Source organism: Mustela nigripes, chromosome 6 (assembly GCF_022355385.1).
Source record: "Mustela nigripes isolate SB6536 chromosome 6, MUSNIG.SB6536, whole genome shotgun sequence".
Taxonomy (NCBI): Eukaryota; Metazoa; Chordata; class Mammalia; order Carnivora; family Mustelidae; genus Mustela; species Mustela nigripes.
The window spans coordinates 40185803-40206223 of NC_081562.1; the positions used below are offsets into that span (position 1 = coordinate 40185803).

The 20421-nt window shown below is 38.0% G+C and overlaps 1 protein-coding gene and 1 pseudogene across 1 annotated transcript in view; both read right to left on the minus strand.

Moving 5' to 3' along the window:
- LOC132020262 (peroxiredoxin-2-like) overlaps positions 1 to 13969 on the minus strand; it is a 73164-nt pseudogene extending 59195 nt beyond the window's left edge.
- Positions 11868 to 20421, minus strand: part of NAV3 (neuron navigator 3) — a 371014-nt gene continuing 362460 nt past the window's right edge. Inside the window, exons 37-38 of the mRNA XM_059402414.1 lie at positions 19056 to 19259; positions 11868 to 14536 (exon numbers count right to left, since the gene is read on the minus strand). Of these exons, the coding sequence (XP_059258397.1) occupies positions 14417 to 14536; positions 19056 to 19259 (324 nt within the window). The 3' untranslated portion in view covers positions 11868 to 14416. The remainder of the gene's footprint in view (positions 14537 to 19055; positions 19260 to 20421) is intronic.

Here is a 20421-nt window from a genome sequence, read left to right on the forward strand (position 1 = left end):
AAAGAAAGAAAGAAACTAAACAGAATGCAAAAATGTGGGAATGCGGGGAGGTAACAAGGCAGAGTGGAAGGAGATGAAGGAAGACTTCTGCAAACGGATTTGAGGGAGGAGAAGAGGAAAGAGGAAGCAGGAACAGTGAAATCCCCGTCAATAACAAGTGGAGGCATTTCTCAAGGCCATTCCATGAAGTAGAAAAAGAGGACCCTGGAGAAAACAGCATGCCCCAAGGCCAATCTGTTGTATCGGGCACAGGCTGACCTAGCTCTGTGAGCTGTCAGAGAGAATTGTGTGTGCATAGCTGAGGGAGAAATTCAGACCTTTCTATTTTTCATTAGTTCAATAAAAACCAGGACACAATCAACATAACAAAAGGTGTGCCGATTACTTAATATAATTCTACTGCATTCATCAAAAGCCTTTCTCTCTTAAAAACCTGTTCTCCACAAGTTGTTAGATGTCTTACAGAAAATGAAAGGCATCATCAAGGAAACCCTTGTGCTCAGATGCATTAGGGAAAGCATAGACAGGAACACCTACTGGATATGCTGTGAAGTGCAAGGAGAGGTTCTCCATTTAAACATCCCTCCCCTCAGGGCTTGCTAAGGTGGGGAGGTAGAGGAGGGGGTTGGAATTCCCCCTTGGATAGTCATGGGGTTAGGCATTCTTTTCTTTGAAGTCCTCAGCTAGCTAACTGAAAGAAAAGCTAGACTTCTTTGTTAGGCAGGATCCTCATCTCTAATGGCTAATAAAGCTATAGATGGCAACATGGGGCTACCTACCCAGCTTTTCTTCTTTGTAAAGAACCCCAATTAATATGAGTTGGCTGGAGAGAAACATTTTACTACTGTGAACCTGCCATCTTGATCAGAGCCCACTGGGCAAGGAAGGCTACATGATTCTAGCTAAGCCCATCAGGATCTTTTGCTTAAGAATTTAAACGGAGATACGCAGAAATGAGGAGTTGCAAATGGAGATGAATGAAACAGTTCTAGGATTTTTGTCCCTCAAATCTGAATTACCTAGGCACCACTTTTAAGTGAGGAAAATATCATGGAATTCCAGTATGATCATAAAATTTTTTTATAAAATGACAAAATCATAAATAAGAATAACCCTATATTTGTATTTATAACCACTATCCATTTAAAAGATCAAAGACAGTTACAAATAAACAAAATTATACAATCACTAATAATCAAAATAATAAAGATCATGTGAAGAGAATGCTGTTTTGCTTAAAGTAATCTATGGAAAGCTCAATGTGTTAAGATGATGAACCAATTTTCCCATGACTGACCTTAATTCAGATAGCATGTGTGACATGATGGGTTGATGTTACAGACATCTCATGCACCCCTTGTTATAAAATAACTTTGACTTCCTTCTTTCATCAATAGTTCTTACCATTTGGAACAGCACGCTTGGAGCTCCATTATAAATATCCAAATTCAAGGACTTAAATGAAGCACAGAAGCAGTATTTGGTTTTAAGATAGTTGCTCAAATGATTTAGAATGTGTTAATTTCCTTAAAAAATAATCATTATCCCAAACATCTGAAATGTTTAAATCCAAATAAAAATAACAAAATATATCCACGTTTTCCTAAGCCTTTGAAGGTCCCAATTTGAGTCTCATTACTCCAAAGCAACACTGTCTATCCAATAGAAACTTCTGAGATAGTAAGAATTTTCCATCTGCACTATCTGTACAACAGCCACTGACCACATGTGGCTGTAGAGTTACTTAAAATGTAACTAATGGGATTGGCAAATTGAATATTAAATTTTATTTAATTTTAACCAATTTAAATTTAAATAGCCATATGTGGCTGCCAGCTGCCTTAATAGCCAGCAGCTGTACTTTCTTTTCCCGAATACCTGTCAAATATTGGCTTTACAAAATATTACTAAAACGACTCTTTGTATAACAAAGTACCCATGCAATTTAGTAACTTTAGACAACAAGCATTTATTTGCTCCCAGAGTTTCCACGAATCAGGAATTTGGGAATAGCTTAGCTGAACAACTATATGAAATATTATTATTAATTAATAATAATAGCATTAATTATGTTTATATAATATTAATACTTTCATTAATGTTTCATATAAATATAAAAATAGTCTGTCCCAAGTCATAAGTCCTATAGCACTTCAGTGACAGAAATGGGATTTGAATCCACATAGTCTGGCTCCAAAAGGCTATGCTTTTTCTTCTTCTTTTTTCTTTTTTTAAGACTTTATTTATTTATTTGTCAGAGAGAGAGAGGATGCACAAGCAGGAAAGCAGCAGACAGAGGGAGAAGCAGGCTCCCCAATGAGCAAGGAGCCCAATGAGGAAGGAGCCCAATATGGGACTCTGATCCCAGGCCCCTGGGACCCTGACCTGAGCTAAAGGCAGATGCCTAACTGACTAGCCACCAGGCTATCCCTAAGAGCTATGCTTCTAACTGCTGTACTCTTCTGCTACTCTAAATGACATCCCTGTTCACAACAGAAAAAATTTCTAGACCTCTTACCCTGTTAAGTAGAGCCTCTACAAGCTAGCCCACAACAACCCTTAGCTAATCCTATTACTTTAACCTTCATCAACTCCCGCCTTCCCTCCCACAGTCCCCAAGTACGTGGCCAGCCGGCTTTCCACCACCTCTGTCTGCACCTTCATGCCTTCTGTACCTGGACAATCCTGTTGAATGGGGTGTGATCACAAAGAAACCAGCACATGAGAAGCAGCAGGACTCCCAACTGCCACCGTGTCATACATCTGAATTCTGAGGCTAAGGAATCCAACTTTGACAAACAATGTAATCTTTCAGACTGTTTTATAAGTGTTTATTTAGACTCTCAGCTGAAGAACAGGGAAAATGAAATTTAGTGCCGAGCTGTGTGAACATGGTCTGACTCCTGGATAATTTATGTTTTATGACAGATTCTATTTTCTGCTGCTGGCATGATTACACGGGAATCCATTTGTCCACTGAGAGTACATTTGTGTCTTTTGCATGGGCTAACTCAGTGGTAGCATTTAATTTGTGCCATATTATTCACTTATCAGCCCAAAAGACAGTACATGCTTAGAATTACTAAGTTATTGAAATGTTATTGCAAGAATCAGTCTTGAGAGGCAAAAGGAACGTTCATGTGTAGCCTGAGATTGTCTCATTATCTTTAAAGTGCAGATATCATTGAGATGATTAGTTTCCTGGATAAATTTAGGTTTGAAAGGTGTGAATATGTACTCCATCAGAAGTGTTGTGTTGAGTATTATTTATTGGGCAGTGCAACTGTGGAAAACTGAAATACGTACAGAGTGAACCTGGGTAGATATACACCAGTAGGGTCTGGTGCAGTCCATTGAAGAATGACCTTCTGAAAGAGATTTTCATTTATCAAGTCTCACCAATTGTTGTTGTAGTGGAACGTGGCCCAATGTTGCTAGAACCTCTGATTTTAAGAGGAACCAGATTTCTGAATATCTATTTGGAATACCCTGATGTTTAGATGTTGTTAAGTGTGATAGGCATTTCTAACAGTGACTCCTAATGATTCACTTCCATGTGGAATCCTTTTCTCTTAGAATGTGAATGGGCTCTGTTATATGAATGAGATACTATCACTCCCCTGTTACATTACGTGGCAGAAGGTTGGTTGTCTAGGTAAGCCTACTATAATCCCAGACTATCAAAAGGAGAAAGTGCATGGATACCACAAGCTTTTGCTGGCTTTGGAGCTATGAAAGGCCACACTCAAGGACTGAGAAGCCTGTAGAGGCTGAGAGTAGTCCCAGGCTGACAGCCAGCAAGAAAATGGGGACTTTGGTCCCACAACCCCAAGGAACTGAATTCTGTTGTCATCCCTAAAAGTTCTCCAGCTTGAATACCATGTAGTGCATATGGGCACATTCAGAAATTCCATGAGAGGTAGTTTTTATTTGGATAAATAAATTTTAGAAGAGTATTCTGAGTGGCTCTGGGAATAAACTTTTTCTCATTGCATAGATAACATTCTTTAGCTGAACTGTTTCTTAAATATAAAAATGACTAATCAGCAAGTACCTTCTCTGGCAGCCCTTCGAAGACTCTCCTTATCTATTCAGCATAGTTAACTGAACAACTGGTGTGTTCAAGACACTGTGTCGTGGATAGAACTCTGAGAACAAAGATGACTGAAAAGACATGCCTGCAGCTAGCTAGCTGCAAGTATCTCCTTTTTCTTCTTTCTTTAATCTTCCTGTTATAGATAGAAGTGAGCATGTGTGGGGTTCTGTTAAACATGTTACCAAGATTTCTTGGTATGCGTCCCGCCACTGCCCCCCACGACCATGCACACAAATATCTATTTGAAGACAGTTGGACTCGCTCAGTTGCAGGGGAAAAAGCTGGGGAACTTCCGCTACCCCCCCCCCCCACCCCTGGTATTGGCTCCAACTGCTTGCAGAGACCCTGCACAGGGATGCTTACTGCATACAAGCTGGTAAGCTGGATTTGCACACAAGTGGATTTAAGAGACCATTCTGTCCTCTTGGGCAGATGAGTGTGACCGGGTGCGTATCTTCCCAGTCACTTAAGTTCCTCTTGGTCTGGGCAAATTCCACTAAACTGTAGGGCTTTTGAGAGCAGGCTGGGGCTCTGGAGAACTTTTGAGGGTAACCTGGCTAATAATTTTTGCAGGAGATTTTTACAAATGCAACTTGTTTGGGCTCTGGCTCAGCTCCCTCCTCCCCTGCACACCAGCCCTCACCCTGGGGGTGGAGATGGAGAGAGAGTGTCCTTTCCTTCCACAGTTCCTCCCAGGTGACATTTCTATTCCCTAGGCCCAAGGCCAAAATGTGGGGAGAGGAGAGAAATTTTCCTTTCATTAGCACTTATTGTGTCTTTAAAAGCAGCCATTTGTTTACTCAGTGGAGTCATAAGGTAATGGATATTCATGAAATAAAACAAATGTCTAAATGTTAGAGACCACAGGTGATTCTTAGTTATCAGCTTGGGAATGCTGAAACTTACATAAAATATAACTATCACAGTGTCATTATTGTTTCTTTTGGAATTTTCCAGTTAGTGTCCTAGGCATCTTAAAGAAGACATGCATTTAGCTAACTTGTTATCCTTTGATTGAACAGTAGTGTTTATGCTGGAATTCTTCTTTTTCTTCAGTTTAGGTCCTATGTTTTCTATATAAAGTTATATAAGAGATTTTTTTGCTACTTTCTAAAAATTGGTTAGACTACTTTGTAGAGATATCTCTATGATATTATTAACACATCACAATATGCCAGCAGCTATAATTCTTTGGCCACAAAAATCTGTTTTGCTTTGTTTTTTCACTCCACATTAACCCTGGGGTTGATTTGTCAATGAGAGGTAACAATGTAAACTTGCTTGCAGCATTTTTCTATGGTATGTTCAAACTCCTTTTCCACTTTTACCTTATTGGTGTTAAAATCTGCAACTTGACCTTTCTTTGAAATTAATGGTCACGCAGTAACTGTAGGTTGGGTTCTAGCAGTATCAATATTTGCTTGGCTAGAAAAAATGTTTTCATCTGTTTGCACGTAATTTATTTTCTAGTTCTCTGAAGGTCCTGCATATCTTTTGCAATTCATTCCGCAAGGAGGAAATTTCCAGAGCAGACTGCAAATCCATGGTGTCCTACAGGAGCAAGGCGGGAGTCAACCTCATGTCGCCACCACACCAGCTGGTCACCCAGAAACTTTGCTCTCCACTGTTGTTTTATGCTAATGACATTTTATTTTCAGGCCGGTGATTCCTATAACATTAGTATCAATTATAATTTCTTTGATAGGGTAATTAATTCTTTTCACTTAAACCCTAATGTATGTTGGGACTATTAATAATTTCAAATTTCTGAGTGTGCCACCAGTATGACAGACATCTTTTTCTCCAGCCTGTTAGTAAAACACTTGGTTCAAACTGAGAAAAGCAAATGGCTAAAGACTCTCTCTCTCTCTAGGCTAATTACTGTGCTACTCTGGCAAGAAGACTACTATGTTCTTTATAGTCAGCACTGGGTCTTCTGCAGATGAACTAAATTTCTAATAGCAGCACTTTAAAAAAAGGTAGTTAAGGAAATAATGGTTTTTCAGGTCTTGGAAATAAATAATCACTAAACTTTAATATGTAAGTAAAAGAAAGGAAAAAAAATTATATTTGAGAAATACCCATGCAGGTTTCAGGGTTTCTAGGAAACCAGATTAACAATTACAATGTCATTTGGTAAACAGCAAATGTGGGCAAGAAAAGTGAATCGCCCCAGGGACGTTTTATGCAGATCATGAAAAACACCACTTTAATCTGCTTCTTCTCTCTCACTGAATATGCAAATCCATTTTTAGTGTATTGGTAGATATTGCTCTATTACACTGTCTCCAATATCTTAAACCATTTTCTCTTCGTATTTATGTATGTTAATATTATCAATAGTTTTGCAGTTGAAATTCTGATCTTGTGTTAGGAGTAATACTGCTATTTCAAATGTCTTTTGAATGGTTACATTTTTCTTCTTTTTCTTGTTCTTCTTCATTTTTATTTTTTTTTTTAAATCTAGAGAAGAGAATCATTTCCTGTCAGGCAAAAGGACAATTTGAGCTAAGTTCCTTCTTTATCCAAATGGAGGATGAGTAGGTATCCTTTGTCCTGGGATGATAGAGCAAATTAGAATTCAAATTTTTAACTTAAGGCTAATTATCCAAAATTTAAACTTAAAACTCATATTCAATTTATGCTAATTATGTTTGGAACAACTTACTGTGTGAATCTATTTTTTTAACTATTTGATTTTTTTAAGAAGATTTATTTATTTATTTGAGAGTGCGCAAGCACACATGTGTGTACAGGTGCCTTGGTGTCAGGGAGGGGGAGAGGGAGACAAGCAGACTCCTCGATGAGACCATGCCCTGACCCGAAATCAAGATCTAGACGCTCAACTGACTGAGCCACCTAGGTGCCCCCTAACCATTTTTTGAATTCTGAGGACAGATCAAGTTATTCCAATAAAGGCTGTGTCCAAATTGACATATGCTAAAAGTGTAAAATACTTGCTGGATTTTAAAGATTTAGATCAAAAAATAAAAGAAAATACAAAATTTTATTAAAAATCTTATTAAAACGCATTTTAACCTGATTATATGTTGGAATGATAACATTTCTGTATGTTGGGATAATAAAGTACATTATTATAATCAATTTCACCTGTTCCTTCTTTTGTTAATACGGCTACTAAACATTTTTAGATTGTGTAAGTGCCTCTCTTATTTCCACCATATGTTCTGCAATAGCCCAGATTATGAAGCGTGAGCATAGTCCATTGAGAAATCACTGGTGCTGGAAAAGACCCTTCTCTAATTTCTATGTAGTGACCAGACTGGAGGATTTACCTTCAATCACCATGAGACCGAGTCTGGCTATTCATTGTGCTTGCTTTTGGCTTCGAAAGTTCAACCAATACCAGGTTTCTGGGCAGCATTTCTCCATCATTATCAGAACGTCAGGGCTTCTAGCCCCACTAGCAACCTGCTGAAGAGCCTGCCCAGTGCCCATAACAGTGGTAACCCATGGGAGGGCTAGACGAGGGGATGGAAGCTGTATACCAGGACAGCCATTTGCCTTGGAACTAGGCAGCCCACCTTCTAAGAGGTGCTGATGTTCTGCAAATAATCTCTGCACTCCACTCTAGTAATGTACAGAGAGTTTGGTCCCGCTTCTCCACCTTGGACACTAACCTCTCAAACAAGCTTATACTTGCTGCCTCACATCAGCACGCGGCATTAAGACCAACCAAACCAGACACAACTACTGAAAATACAAGCATTGAAGTGTTCACAGATGGGTTCTGACAGGACTTCTAAATTTTCTACTATCCCCTGAGAATATGGTTTCTGGGAACTGAGAAACACACATCTTTTGCATTGCAATGTCTTGAATGACTGCGGCTACACTGGGTGCCTTTAGTTATCTTATATACCCTAAAGTTACCATCTTTAGGGTATAAAAATCTAGATGAATGCAAATGATGGGTTAGTTGATTATTCCTAGAAAAATCACAAAACATGATGAGAGTCAAGATTTCTGACTCTAAATTCAATGGTTTTTTTTTTTTCTTCCCTTATACCCCTCCTTTATAAATGGCACATTAATGGGCAAAGATATGTTACGTATTATACAAATTGAAAAATATAGGCTAGATGATTTATAAAGATGTCCCCCACATCTCTCAAATTTTAGTCTCCATCTTCTTCACTTGGTCAAGATCTTCCCAGTGGGAAAACATCCCAAAATGAAATTCACAACTTCACTTTTCATTTCTATACTAAGGATTCCTATTTTGATCTTTTCAGCCTCCACTTGTCTTCAAGGCTCTAGTGCTACATTTCCAACTGTTTCATCCGTTCCTCAAAAACCCCACACATTTAAATTGCACTATATATAACCAAGTAATCTTCAAAGGACTTGAAAAGCAAAAAGAAAAAGAAAACTTGGTAGAAAGTATGTAGTACATTACATCTAAAGGGAAAACAAATTCTAAGTGTGAGGCAGTATTTTGTCTTTACCAGATTACACAAACCCTTGGGTTATCTACTTCCTTCCTTGGTCACCACATAGCTTCTAATTAATCTGGCTTCCCAGGAAGCTCCTCACCTGAAAAAGTGGTTCTTCTTGAATTTAATACCTTTGCTTTACAGAAGCTAACGTTCTGTTGCCTTCTCCACATACAGAAACATTTTTATTCAATTTATATGTATTGAGAATGCACTATATTCTAAGCCTTAAAATTGAACAATTAAGTGGCATAAGATAAGCATATAAAATATCTATCTTATTATAGAATATAATTATATATAATTTCTAGAAAAGTCAATAAATCAGATTCTTGACCTAGTCTGAAGAACCAGAAAGGCTTGTCTAAGGTAATAGCATTGGAGAATGTATAAGGGCCTTGGGGTAAAAGGAAGTAAATTACTGAAAAAAGAAATATTATTTCAATCCTGGTCTGGGATAAAACCTTATTGCTTTGATATAATTAGTAATCTCCTTATTTGAATAAATTAGAACTCTGATAATTGTTTAATTATTTGTGGGATCAATATTGGTCTTGGCAGACCAATCACTCATACATCCATCCATCTGACAGCCACGAGTCTGCAGACCTTGAAACTGAGTATTTTTTGTCTAATCTGTATAGTCTATAAATGCCTCTACTAGGAGAGAAACTTTTAAATTGGCCCACTAGAGGTTTTTCCCATGCAGGAAGGTTATAATAAACCTCTGACGTGTGCTCATAGCTAAATTGTCTAGAAAGTTGTTGTTATTGCCTCAAGAATTCCTTCTAGGTCTATAATTAGGTTAACATCATACAGAACGCAACCAAAATGGGGGCACTGGATGTGGTGAAAAAGAAAACCAATGGATAAGCAAAATCGAGATCAAGCAAGGAATTGTTCTTTGATATTTTGATCTTACTCATAAACACAAAATATAAAAAAGATAGGGGGGGTGATCATATTTACATTTTATAGTGACCAGTTTTTCTAGGATATGATAGCCAATAGGAATATAAATATGTGGGTCACCAATATAGCAACAGATTTAATGTAAATTTTCTAGCAGTCGCAGCAGAAAAAGTAAAGAGGATCAGGTAAATTAATTATATACCACAATTAATATAACCCAAGATATTGACAGGGTTTTCATTTTAACATGTAATGAATGTAAAAAATTATTTACTCAGTTGTTCATCAACTTCAGCTCAATACTGTGCTCTTCTAGAATAGAAGGTGAATTGTTGAAAGTTCCAGTAACAAGAGTTTATTGTTATTTTTTACAATTTTATGGAAAACAACTGGAGAACTTTCATTTTTCCTCTAATAAGATTATAGTTCAAAATGTACTATGCTTAACTATGAATATGCTCTCTTATTGATGAGTGTCTGCATAAATAAGAGATAATGGATACTTCAGGAGGAGATCCTCCACATCATTATCAAGATCATTTCCAACAAATTAAAAATAACATTGCATTCAGAAATGCAATATTTTATCTGTTAGTGCCTCCCGCCATCCAAAAAAAACAAAACACAATGGAAGCTTCTTTTAAAACATCTTAGCTTATCAAAGGCATAGCATTAACAGTTTTTAAGGTAGCTTATTTCTTACAAAAATGTACGGGTTTTTTAAATGTGAAAATCTAAAAGGCTGAAATAAAAGCACCTGAATTTCTCCAAATTCAAATATAATACATTTGGCCATTCATTCTATCAGTGCCTGAATACAATCTTATGAAGAGATATTATAGTTATCCCATTTTACAGATGAGAAAACTGGATGGAAGATGGACTTTTAGCAAGACTAAGGTATTACCTTGGATGTATTTACAAACTGAATCCTGAAAATATGTGTTGTACTACTGGATATAATTAACTTATTATAATGACAGTGTCATTGCAGCAGCTAATATTTGTTCAAATTTTCCTGAGTAGGCATTGTTTTAAACGCTTTACAGATCCAAACCTAATCCCCCAGCATCCCTATAGGTAGATACATTTACTATAAACTTCGTTTTTTAAATGAGGGAATTAAAAGATAAATTCTTTAAAAAAAATTTTAGTAAGTTGAAATGCTTCACACATTGTTCTCAAGAATGTTTCAAAATAGTCTAATACATATTTTATAATTATTAGTTTATAATAATAGTTGTAAAAGCAGCTACATCTATGGAGGGCTTTGTAAATGTTGGGCACTGTTCCAGGCATTTAGATATAATAACTTACTTGATCATCATGGTACTCTGTGAGGGGGGGGGCACTATTATTATCAGTATCTTATAGGTGAGAAATGGAGGCATCCAGAATGTGGGTAAACGGGCCAACATCACACACATAAGAATGACAGCGGGATTCCTATAGTGCATGTGTCAAAATTGTATTCAAGTTTTGTATTAATTCAGTGCTTACCTGGTTAGAATGAAAGGTGGAAATTTCCTTCATTTTCCAAACTGTGAATGAAGAAACGAATGCATCAATTTTGGATGATTGACTCAATTTAACTAATGCCTTCCCCCTCCACAACTGTCCTAATCAAAAGTTTTCCTGTTTTAAAAACCAAAACCCTACGTGTATCATCCAAATGTAGATTCTTATTACTGGGGTTGTAGCTCAAGATATTTCTTTTAAAAGTCTAATTTTAAAGGGAGTTTTCTTTTTCTAATCTCTATTAAAAGTTAAGCACCACCAAAAAATTATTTGGCTTTAACATAATCTTTTAGAACTAAAAGTTTAGTTGAGGGTTTAGTGAAATATAAGCAAAGAAACACTTAATAAGTTGATTTAACTAATATCAACTTTCTATTTTATATTAACTTTTATTTTATAATCAAGCATTTAGATAGACTAGTGAGAGTTTTCTAAAAATATTCACTGAATAAACTTCATTAAAAAGTGTATCTTGGGCCTTTAGTTAATTTATTTACTCAAAGCTATGTGATCCTCTCTCTAAGGTATATAAAAGAAACATTTACATACATCCCTACTGATGGCACATAAATAGTACAAACAAGAGGCGCCTGGGTGGCTAGGTGGGTTAAAGCCTCTGCCTTTGGTTCAGGTCATGGTCTCAGAGTCCTGGGATTGTGCCCTGCGTCGTCCTGCGTCGTCGGGCTTTCTGCTCAGCGGGGAGCCTGCTTCCCTCTCTCTCTTCCTGCCTCTCTGCCTACTTGTGATCTGTCTGTCAAATTAATGAAATCCTAAAAAAAAAAAAAAATTAATACAAGCAACATTTTAAGGCTGGACACTTTTGGTGCACGATTATTCAGTTTTTCCTCCATATATAGATACCACACCTTGTTGTCAATAAATAATTCCACTTTAATGGCAAAGTAATAATTTAGACAGATACAGGGTGCACATTTGCAAAAAAATATATGCAAGCTGGTTTACAAGCTAGAGGAACAATAAACCAATAGAAAATACATCATCCAGTTAAGTCCATTGACACCAAGTACTTATTATTGGGGCTTTACAAAGACTACAAAACTTTTCAGATGATTTATTTCACTGTTTCTGCCTATTTACATGATATGTTACATCAAAAATGTACAAAATATAAAATGTATACAGACAAATGTTTCACAAACTAGTTTAAGTTGTAAACTAGGTGAACCTACTGGGATGTATTGCAGGAATTTGCGTTTATGATCATGTTTGGACTGTGTTTCTCAAAATGACAGGGAAAGATTAGCAATTTCTTTTAGATCACGTATCATACAAGGGCAACTAGTCACTCATCCAGCTACATATACTGATGTTTTACGACAGCTCTGATCCATGTTTGAGGCTTCAAAGTCAGGGTGACAATTCTATGTGCATAAATTCAGTTCAGTTTTCCCTTGGGGCAATAGCACCGTGTAGGACCTATAGACTTAGCGACACTCTGAAAAGGGCTCAGAGGTCTCGTGTTGTTGTTGTTCTCTAGCAACTGACCCACGGGTGGTCACAGAGAGTAGCACCAATGGCACATCACGAAAGCAACCAATATTCGCACGCCTAGAACAAGTCTACAGCATGGCCTGGCCCTTCGGTTCGGAAAACTCAAAACCCCGTCCTCTTGTGTGTGGTGGTAACTTCTCCCATGATCCCAACTGGTTTTCATGCACGCTCTTCAAAGCCTGCCACAACAGATGCACTTTCGGACATTTTTACTTTTCCAAAAATGTATTGGCTTCATGAACAGTTTTGAAGCATGCTCATTCTAGCACTGATAGCTCCTGCATCATCATAACCACTGTAAATACAGGACAAACACACCAGATAATAACAGCTTTGAGGGTTTGCATTCTGTATTTGTTTGCAATGTACAGGAAATCTCAGCAAGTGAAACACCTCTTAACACCAACAGGATTAAAGTACATTTGTGTGTGTGCGTGTGTTTGTTTCAATTTGTGCAAGATTTTTTAAATGATTATTTACAATACCTACCCAGTAGACTGTGCAAATCTAACCTTCTTTTACAGTATAAACGCTTCCGCTTCCACAGTGACGTCACTGCTTCAGTGTTCTTTAATGCTGAATTTCTCATGTACAACGATAGTAATCAAAACAACATGCTCAAAACCAAGAGAATTAGTAAGAAGAAGAATAAAAAGAGTAGGGGAGGAAAAGCCAAATAGTTGTGCTCATGTTGCAACTAGTGCTTCCAGCTCTGCTGGGTAAGAATTCTCATTCTCCCTCCTTCTACAACTCTTTTGCCTAGAACTGGATGGAGGTAAGCCACATGTCTTTGCTTTGAAGTGACGGTCAAAGAGGGTTTCTGGGTTAACTTGAACATTTTGGAGGACAGATGATCTATTCCCAAAGCAAAAACACTGATTTTTTTTTTCTCTTGTCCAATTCTTCCAAAGGAAAAAAAAAAAAAAAAAGAACCCCCAGACCCCAAAACTGAAACAGATATCTAGAGGTGAGGCTACTGTGTTAACTTGTGTTGCTTGGTTAGAAATGAAAAGACAGTGAAGATTACCAATGGTTTAGGATTTAAACCAACTGTTAAACTGTCATAGAAATCTGTTTTAAGGCAGTGAGACAGCACCATAGGAAATGTTCCTTCTTTCACTGAAAAGGCTCCAACGAATAAAGCCCTAAGAAAGCCTTTTGTCAGTGTTGATTAATAATTGGTATAAAACTCTTGTTAAGGGAGTGGGCAGGTGGTTTAAAACAACCTTATAAAACCTGTGGTAAAAACAACCTTATAAAACCTGTGACTCATACACGAGAAAGTTGGCGGAGCACATCGTGTGAACGTGGCAGTTAGGAATGACATTGGCACGTCTCCAGCTTGCCGTGCTCGCGTCTGCCGGGCGGTGGCGCGATTCCGCTTGCGCTGACGGAGGACGGGCCTCTTGGCTTCGTTTCGGACGGGGGTGAGCGCACAGCACAAACGCGGCTGGAGCCCTGTGACCAGCACCATGTGGCACGAGGGAGGCTGGACGGAGAAGAAGGGGCCCCGCTCGGGGGAGGAGGGCCCCCCCCCCAGAGGAAACGAAAGGAAGGGACAAAGAAAGGGGCTGCATTGTAAACTTTTAAAGAGGAAAAAACAGAAAGTCCAGTTTGGCTACCCCATGTGCAATCTATTCAGTGGCCCTGTCCTTAGGGTCCTTTCCAGTTGAGTAATGGAGCCGGACACCACTCCACGGATATTAAAAAAAAAATGCCTAGAAATAAAATAAAGTTAAGCTTGCATTTCAATCGAGCATCTTGGCGGTTCAGACTTCGCTCTGCTCCTCGGAGACCAGGACTCTGGGTCAGGGCCCTTGACAGGGTGCTTTCATACTGGCAGTGGTTTCGTGAAAATACCTTCCTTCCTTGTTAAACCTTTAGCCAAAGCATCCTCTCTTCCCCTAACTTCGTTCACCCCCTAGAGAGTAGATTCAAGAGATGAATCTAAAATGTCGTCATGGTGGCTGGTGCTATCGCTGTCACAGCTTTGTGTGCCCGAGTAATTGGCTGCTTCTTGGAGTTTCATTAGCATATTCATCTGAAGAAAGAAAAAGAGACATCGATGTAGGCAGTGATGCAGTGAGCGAGCCAGCCCCATAACACACACACACACACACACACACACACACAGCCCGGAGCCACACGGACGCAGTCGCCTCCGGCTCCCACCGCGGTTCTGCCCGAGCACGGCTACGACACCAAACCATCAGGACCCAACAGGGCCTCTAGATAGCTCTTTTATTTGGGGTTGTGAATGAATACGGCTCCAGCAGGGCGACTGGGAAAGAAACTGTATCACAGCTGGACATGTGGGCTCGTGGCTGGCGAGCACGCCAAGCTTCTCGGCTTTCTGGCGCGGAGCAGCAGAAAGCATGGAATGGCAAGTGAAAGTCGTGGCTGCTCAGACACACGCAGACGCGCGCGCGAGCGCGTGCACGGGCTCCCGCGAGAGAAGGAGGGGATGGAGTGGAATGACGCCAGCTGCTGCACACAAACGCACCATCTGCTGTTTAGGGGCTGACCTCGAAAGGGGTCACTGAATGAAGCCGACCATGAGCGTTTGAAGAGGGAGAGGGAGAGGATCACTGTCAAGTTTCTGTTGTTGTTGAATTTCTGGCTAAAATATGATTGATCTGTCACTGAAAACAAAAGCCACCTTCTGGAACAATAGCAGCTGTCTCGGGTTTCCCCGTTGATAGGGCAATGGTAATGTTTGTTCCAGAAAAAGGGACGTACGCCTGAAAGCACCTGGGGAGAAAGACAGCCAGCGTTTCCATGTACTACAAAATAAAAGGCAGCCAGCTTGCTGGTTTTTGATAGATCTGCAGATCCACTGTTAGAGGAAAAAGGAAAGATTGCTTAAAAGCAAATTGTGGATAACCTGTTCAATGATTTTATTAGAAAGTGCAGGAAAACTGGCATGGGTCTTCATGAAAGAAGTAAGACTTGTTTTCTTGTCGAGGGGTTCTAGAAGTGGTCCTAATCTTTATATTGTTTAATGCACAGTCATTTTATTATTTTATAAAGTAATCCAAGTTGTTCCTTTTTTTTTCTTTTCCAAATTAGAGGCCTGGAGAATCTGATCCAATAAAAAAGAGAAATCTAAAAAAAAGGATTCCTTAGACATATGTTAGGCTATGGATGCTTGTGTGTTCTGTGTAAAATGCATGTTCAATAAATGCTTGTGAAATAGATGATAGATGATAATCAACAATTTTAGCAAGGAGGCCTTTCTGACAGAGAGGCTACAGTGATAGCATATTTTAAAATCATTTTAATATTCTTCAGGACAACATTTTTCAATATAATTGTTAGGCTAACTCTCTGAATTTATTAAATCAGCTGTATACAGATATGAAATGAAAGTAGTTAGAGACAGCCTATCAAACCCAATAAAGCAAAAGCCAAATGTCTCCATAAACATGCACTTTCTCTCTCTTCTTATCCCTCTCTCTCTGTCTCTCACCCACACCTCCTCATGCACATTCATATAGCCTCCCTCCTTTCTGATGTCAGTTCCTCCATCATTAGTCACTGGCTCTATGTTCAAGCATTTGGGTGAAGATAATTTGTAAAACACCATTGTGTGTTGAGTGTCCTCCTGATTTACTAAGAGTAGAAATTATAAATGAGGTCTATTTTAAGGGTTATGATTCTAACCTCGGGCAAATATCACTTGAATGCTGAATGCTGTAAAAGTTTTATGGTATAATAGAAGCATCATGAAAGTCTTGATTTTTTTAAATGGTGCCGTATAGTAAATACGCTTTATTAGAATAAGTTCCTAGTCTTAGATTCATCATAAATGTACACATGGGATTTAATTTGCCTTCTCATAGTGTTGATTTGTGCATTCAAGTCAAAGGGGATTACAAGAGGGGGCAAGGTTACAAATATGATCCAATAGTCACTGGGATAGATCATTATTCTCTGCAAAAGAATGTCCTTCCTCTCCTCTCCTCTGCTTTCCCCACATTCATAATCATAAATATAATGTCTATCATTTGTAACACATTGCTCAGTTCCTTATCACCTCTGCTATTACCAATCTGCTGGGCTCCTAGCCTCTATCCTCTCTTCTTTAATCTGTCTTCTTCTCTGTCACCAAAGAGATCTTTATAACCTGCAAATCCAGCTAACATAAGTCCCCTGCCCAAACACCTTTGATAGCTCTTCATTATCTGTGTGATAACGTTTTAACATCCTATAAAGATAAACAAGCCTTGGTAGGCTTTTGTAGCTCTCATTCTTCTTGCAGACTTTTGTAGTTCTAATTTTTCTTGCCCTTTTTGTTCTAATCCCATCCATCTGCAGATAGCGTTTTTATTCATATTCATTTTTATTACAGTGTTCTAAATTCACCTGCTGCTTCCTTAATTTTGGATGTATTCCATCCAATCACATGATGGAACATCTGTTCTTCCTTCTAGACGCAGCTTAAGAGTCTCCTCCTTTATAAAGCTTTTTCCTTGTGGACTCACAACTTTATCTAGCATGCGACTCTACCATTATTTTACTATAATTTATATAGGTAGACGTCTCTTTCCAGTAATGAACTGTGAGCTTCTGAGACCAAAAATGGTATTTTATTTATCTTTTTAATTTATCTACCAAGTCTTAGCCCTGAGGATATACTTATTAATACTTGTTGAAAGAATGAATGCGTTTGTTGATGAGAAATAAAATACTGTGAGATGCACCAAAAACTTGTATCCTTGTTAATATCCAACATATTTCTGACATTAAATAGTGGATTTTTTCCAAATATTTTTGATTTAGATTGGACTGCAAATATATTTTTACTCGATACCAGTAATTATAGAACTATAACAAAATAAAAGCAGATAGAATATTTATTTTCTTATCAGAAGGTGCCTGATCCAAAGATTGACTTTTAGATGATAAGTCTTTTGCTATTTAGCACACCATAATCTCCTGTTTCTGAAGAGGTTTAGTTGAGCAGCCATTTAAGAATCAGATTTTTTAGCCCGTTTTTATTCAGTATGGGAGACCTTGGATCTCTTTTCCATACTAGAAGATAAGAGCATTCAGAGCCAGGGAAGAGTGCTAGATGGGTTTAGCTGATCGGAACTGGGAAGTTGAGGGCATCCTGTGAGGGTTCCTTACTTGACAGTTTAATTTTTCAAAACAAACTCTATAAAGCTTCTCCTTACCTGGAACAGACACAGTATATCAACACACAAAGGCAAGACTAGAGTTTATAAAATTCAGATGTAATAACCCGTACTTGTATCGTAAAGTTAATATTTTCTCTTAAATATGAACCATTCTATAGGCAATTAATTAGTATTTGCTCACAATTATACTGCATTAGACCAATTCCTCCATTACTGTTGATTTCAAGTAATTTCTGAGCTAAAGGGCCAACTACCTGTTAGAAAAAGAAAGATCCAGGCCCTTAAGGATTTTATGGTCTAGAGCAAAAGTCCAATTTGGAAGTCCTATATGAGTTCTCTGGACTCTAAAAAGAGCTTTGTAAATATTTCCATGACTCTACGGAACCCTTTGAAATAGTATGCACAATTTTCTGCCTGTGTGTGTGTGTGTGTGTGTGTGTGTGTGTGTGTGTTTGGTTTGTCTCTGCGCACGCACGTGTCTTTTGCCCTGGAAAAGATCTTAAAAACCTATCATCTTGTTCACATATAACCACTAAAATATTAAGTCTGGTCAGCTGAGATGATAATGTATATATGTTGGGTTGTGAGTATACTAATATTCCAAAAAATATCAAATCACTTTATGTTCTTGAGTATAGTCATAGGTTATGATTTTTAATAATTTCCTTTTTTGTTTTAAATAACATAATGGCCTTTATTTCAGTATTTTTTTTTTCTGTATTGATTGTACAGGTCCAATGACTTCTGTAACCATAGAATGGTAAGCTAATAAATGCATTACACCTGAAACCAATCTATACAAATTCATCTATAAACATGAAAAAAATACATGAAAAATAAAATATTTTTCCTAATAATACTACTTACTTAATATTATCAGAGTAATCATAGTTTGGAGTTTTATTGACCTTTATTAAACCATACATAACTACAAATTAAGAAAGACAGGGAGAATCAGGGGGAATAATTTCCCTTTGATTTCCAAGTCAGTTTAGTCTTCTCAACTGAAGGCAACAAAAGACAAATTGTAAATCTAGTCAGAATAGTTGATATATGTAAAATATTATATTAAGAACAAAATCCGGTTTTCTCTTAAATACCTAGTGAATTGAGTCATGTAATGTTGAAGACTTATTAATTTACATAATTTTCTGCATAATAAAATAAAAATTATGGTCACAGAGTTCAGCCCGGTTTTAGTGTTTCTTGATTGTTAAGCATACAAGTTTGGTCTTTCATTTTAAGAATTTAACCTAAGGAAAGTAAGCCAAAGGAAAGAGTTAAAAACAGAATACCTGTATCAGAGCAGTCCCAAATACCACCTAAGATAACTAGTATCTTTGATACAAATGACTAAATATTGATGACAACACACTGTAGTTAAGATTATATTGGAAGAATCACACAGCAGCTTCTTACCAGAGGATCCCCTTCTGTGTCACTTTGTGGAATGTGCTTTGAGGTTGTGGCTTCCTTAGTGGATATGCAGCCCTCATACCCAACATCTTCTGGTCTCAACTGAAGTAATGCTGGACCATCCTGAGACAGAGATGCTGAGCTCCATGGGTATGTGTCAAGCACCCACTTTGAGGGGTCTTCCCAAGGTGCCCGCTTTCCATACATCTACAAAATGATCACATATTTAATACATATCTACTACATTCCTACTCAGTAAAACAGGTGACCACTAATTGAGTGATTCCTTTGCACATTGAGTTCTTATGGAACTTTCAAGAGAATTGTGTCCATATACAATTTTCCAGTTTATAAATATATGTCCATCCACCTAACTCTCTTTAAACTTGAAGGAGAGATAAAATAAAGATGAACATCTGGGATAGGTAGTCAGCATTTGGGAAAGAGTACAAAGGGGATTTATTTTAAATGCATATAGAATTCACTGCCCATATTTATCTTTATTAGTGATTTTATAAACCAAAAGAAAACTCACAGTTGAGGAAGGAAAGTTCCAGTGATGGAGAACTGAAGAAAGCTGTGCTAGGCACTAAACAGAGTTCTCTACTAAGGTGCACTTTGCAAAGATGACAAATACAGTAAGACACTTTCTCTTTTTTAACCTCACTCCACTCAAAGTTTCTTTGAAAATAAAAATAATTTTTCTGATAATCATTTTCTCTGGATTAATTTCCTCTAATAATCTCATTGGCTCCTGTAAAAACTCTTTTTAGATGTTTATTTATAAGGCCAACAGTAAAAGAAGAGGAAAATGGGAAATGAAAGCATTCATGTTGTCGGGACCCAAAAGGAAGCAAGGAGTCAGTAAGAAAGAGATGATAATGGCTCGAGTGCTGGTAGTGGAGGAAAGGGGAGAAGATGAATGTAAGACATGTTACAGATTTTTAATTAGGAAGGGCACACTGCAGAAACAGAGGTAGAATGGACTTTATAAACAAGTACCAGACTGCAGGGGGACAGAAAGAAAAGCTAAAATGAAGAGAAGAGGGCAGTAACATGGGCAAACTAGGTCCATGATGTACTTCCCCCCACCCTGCCTTGACCTCCTCCTCCCTCCCTCCTACAAGCCTGGTTACCAGGTGCATATATGGTCTCAGCACCCTGGGAGGTGTTCTACATGGCCTACTGTGGTTCAGTGATCAACAGCAAAATGGTGGATACTGACACCACAGCAGGTACATGAATTGCCTTGAGTTATCTTTCAGGTTTCTCCCAGAGGAACTGTATGAGGTTGTGTCAGCCTTGCCTTGAGAAAAAGAGAAAGAAGGAAAGAGACAGAGAGAAAGCAAGCAAGCAAGCAGGCCAGGTC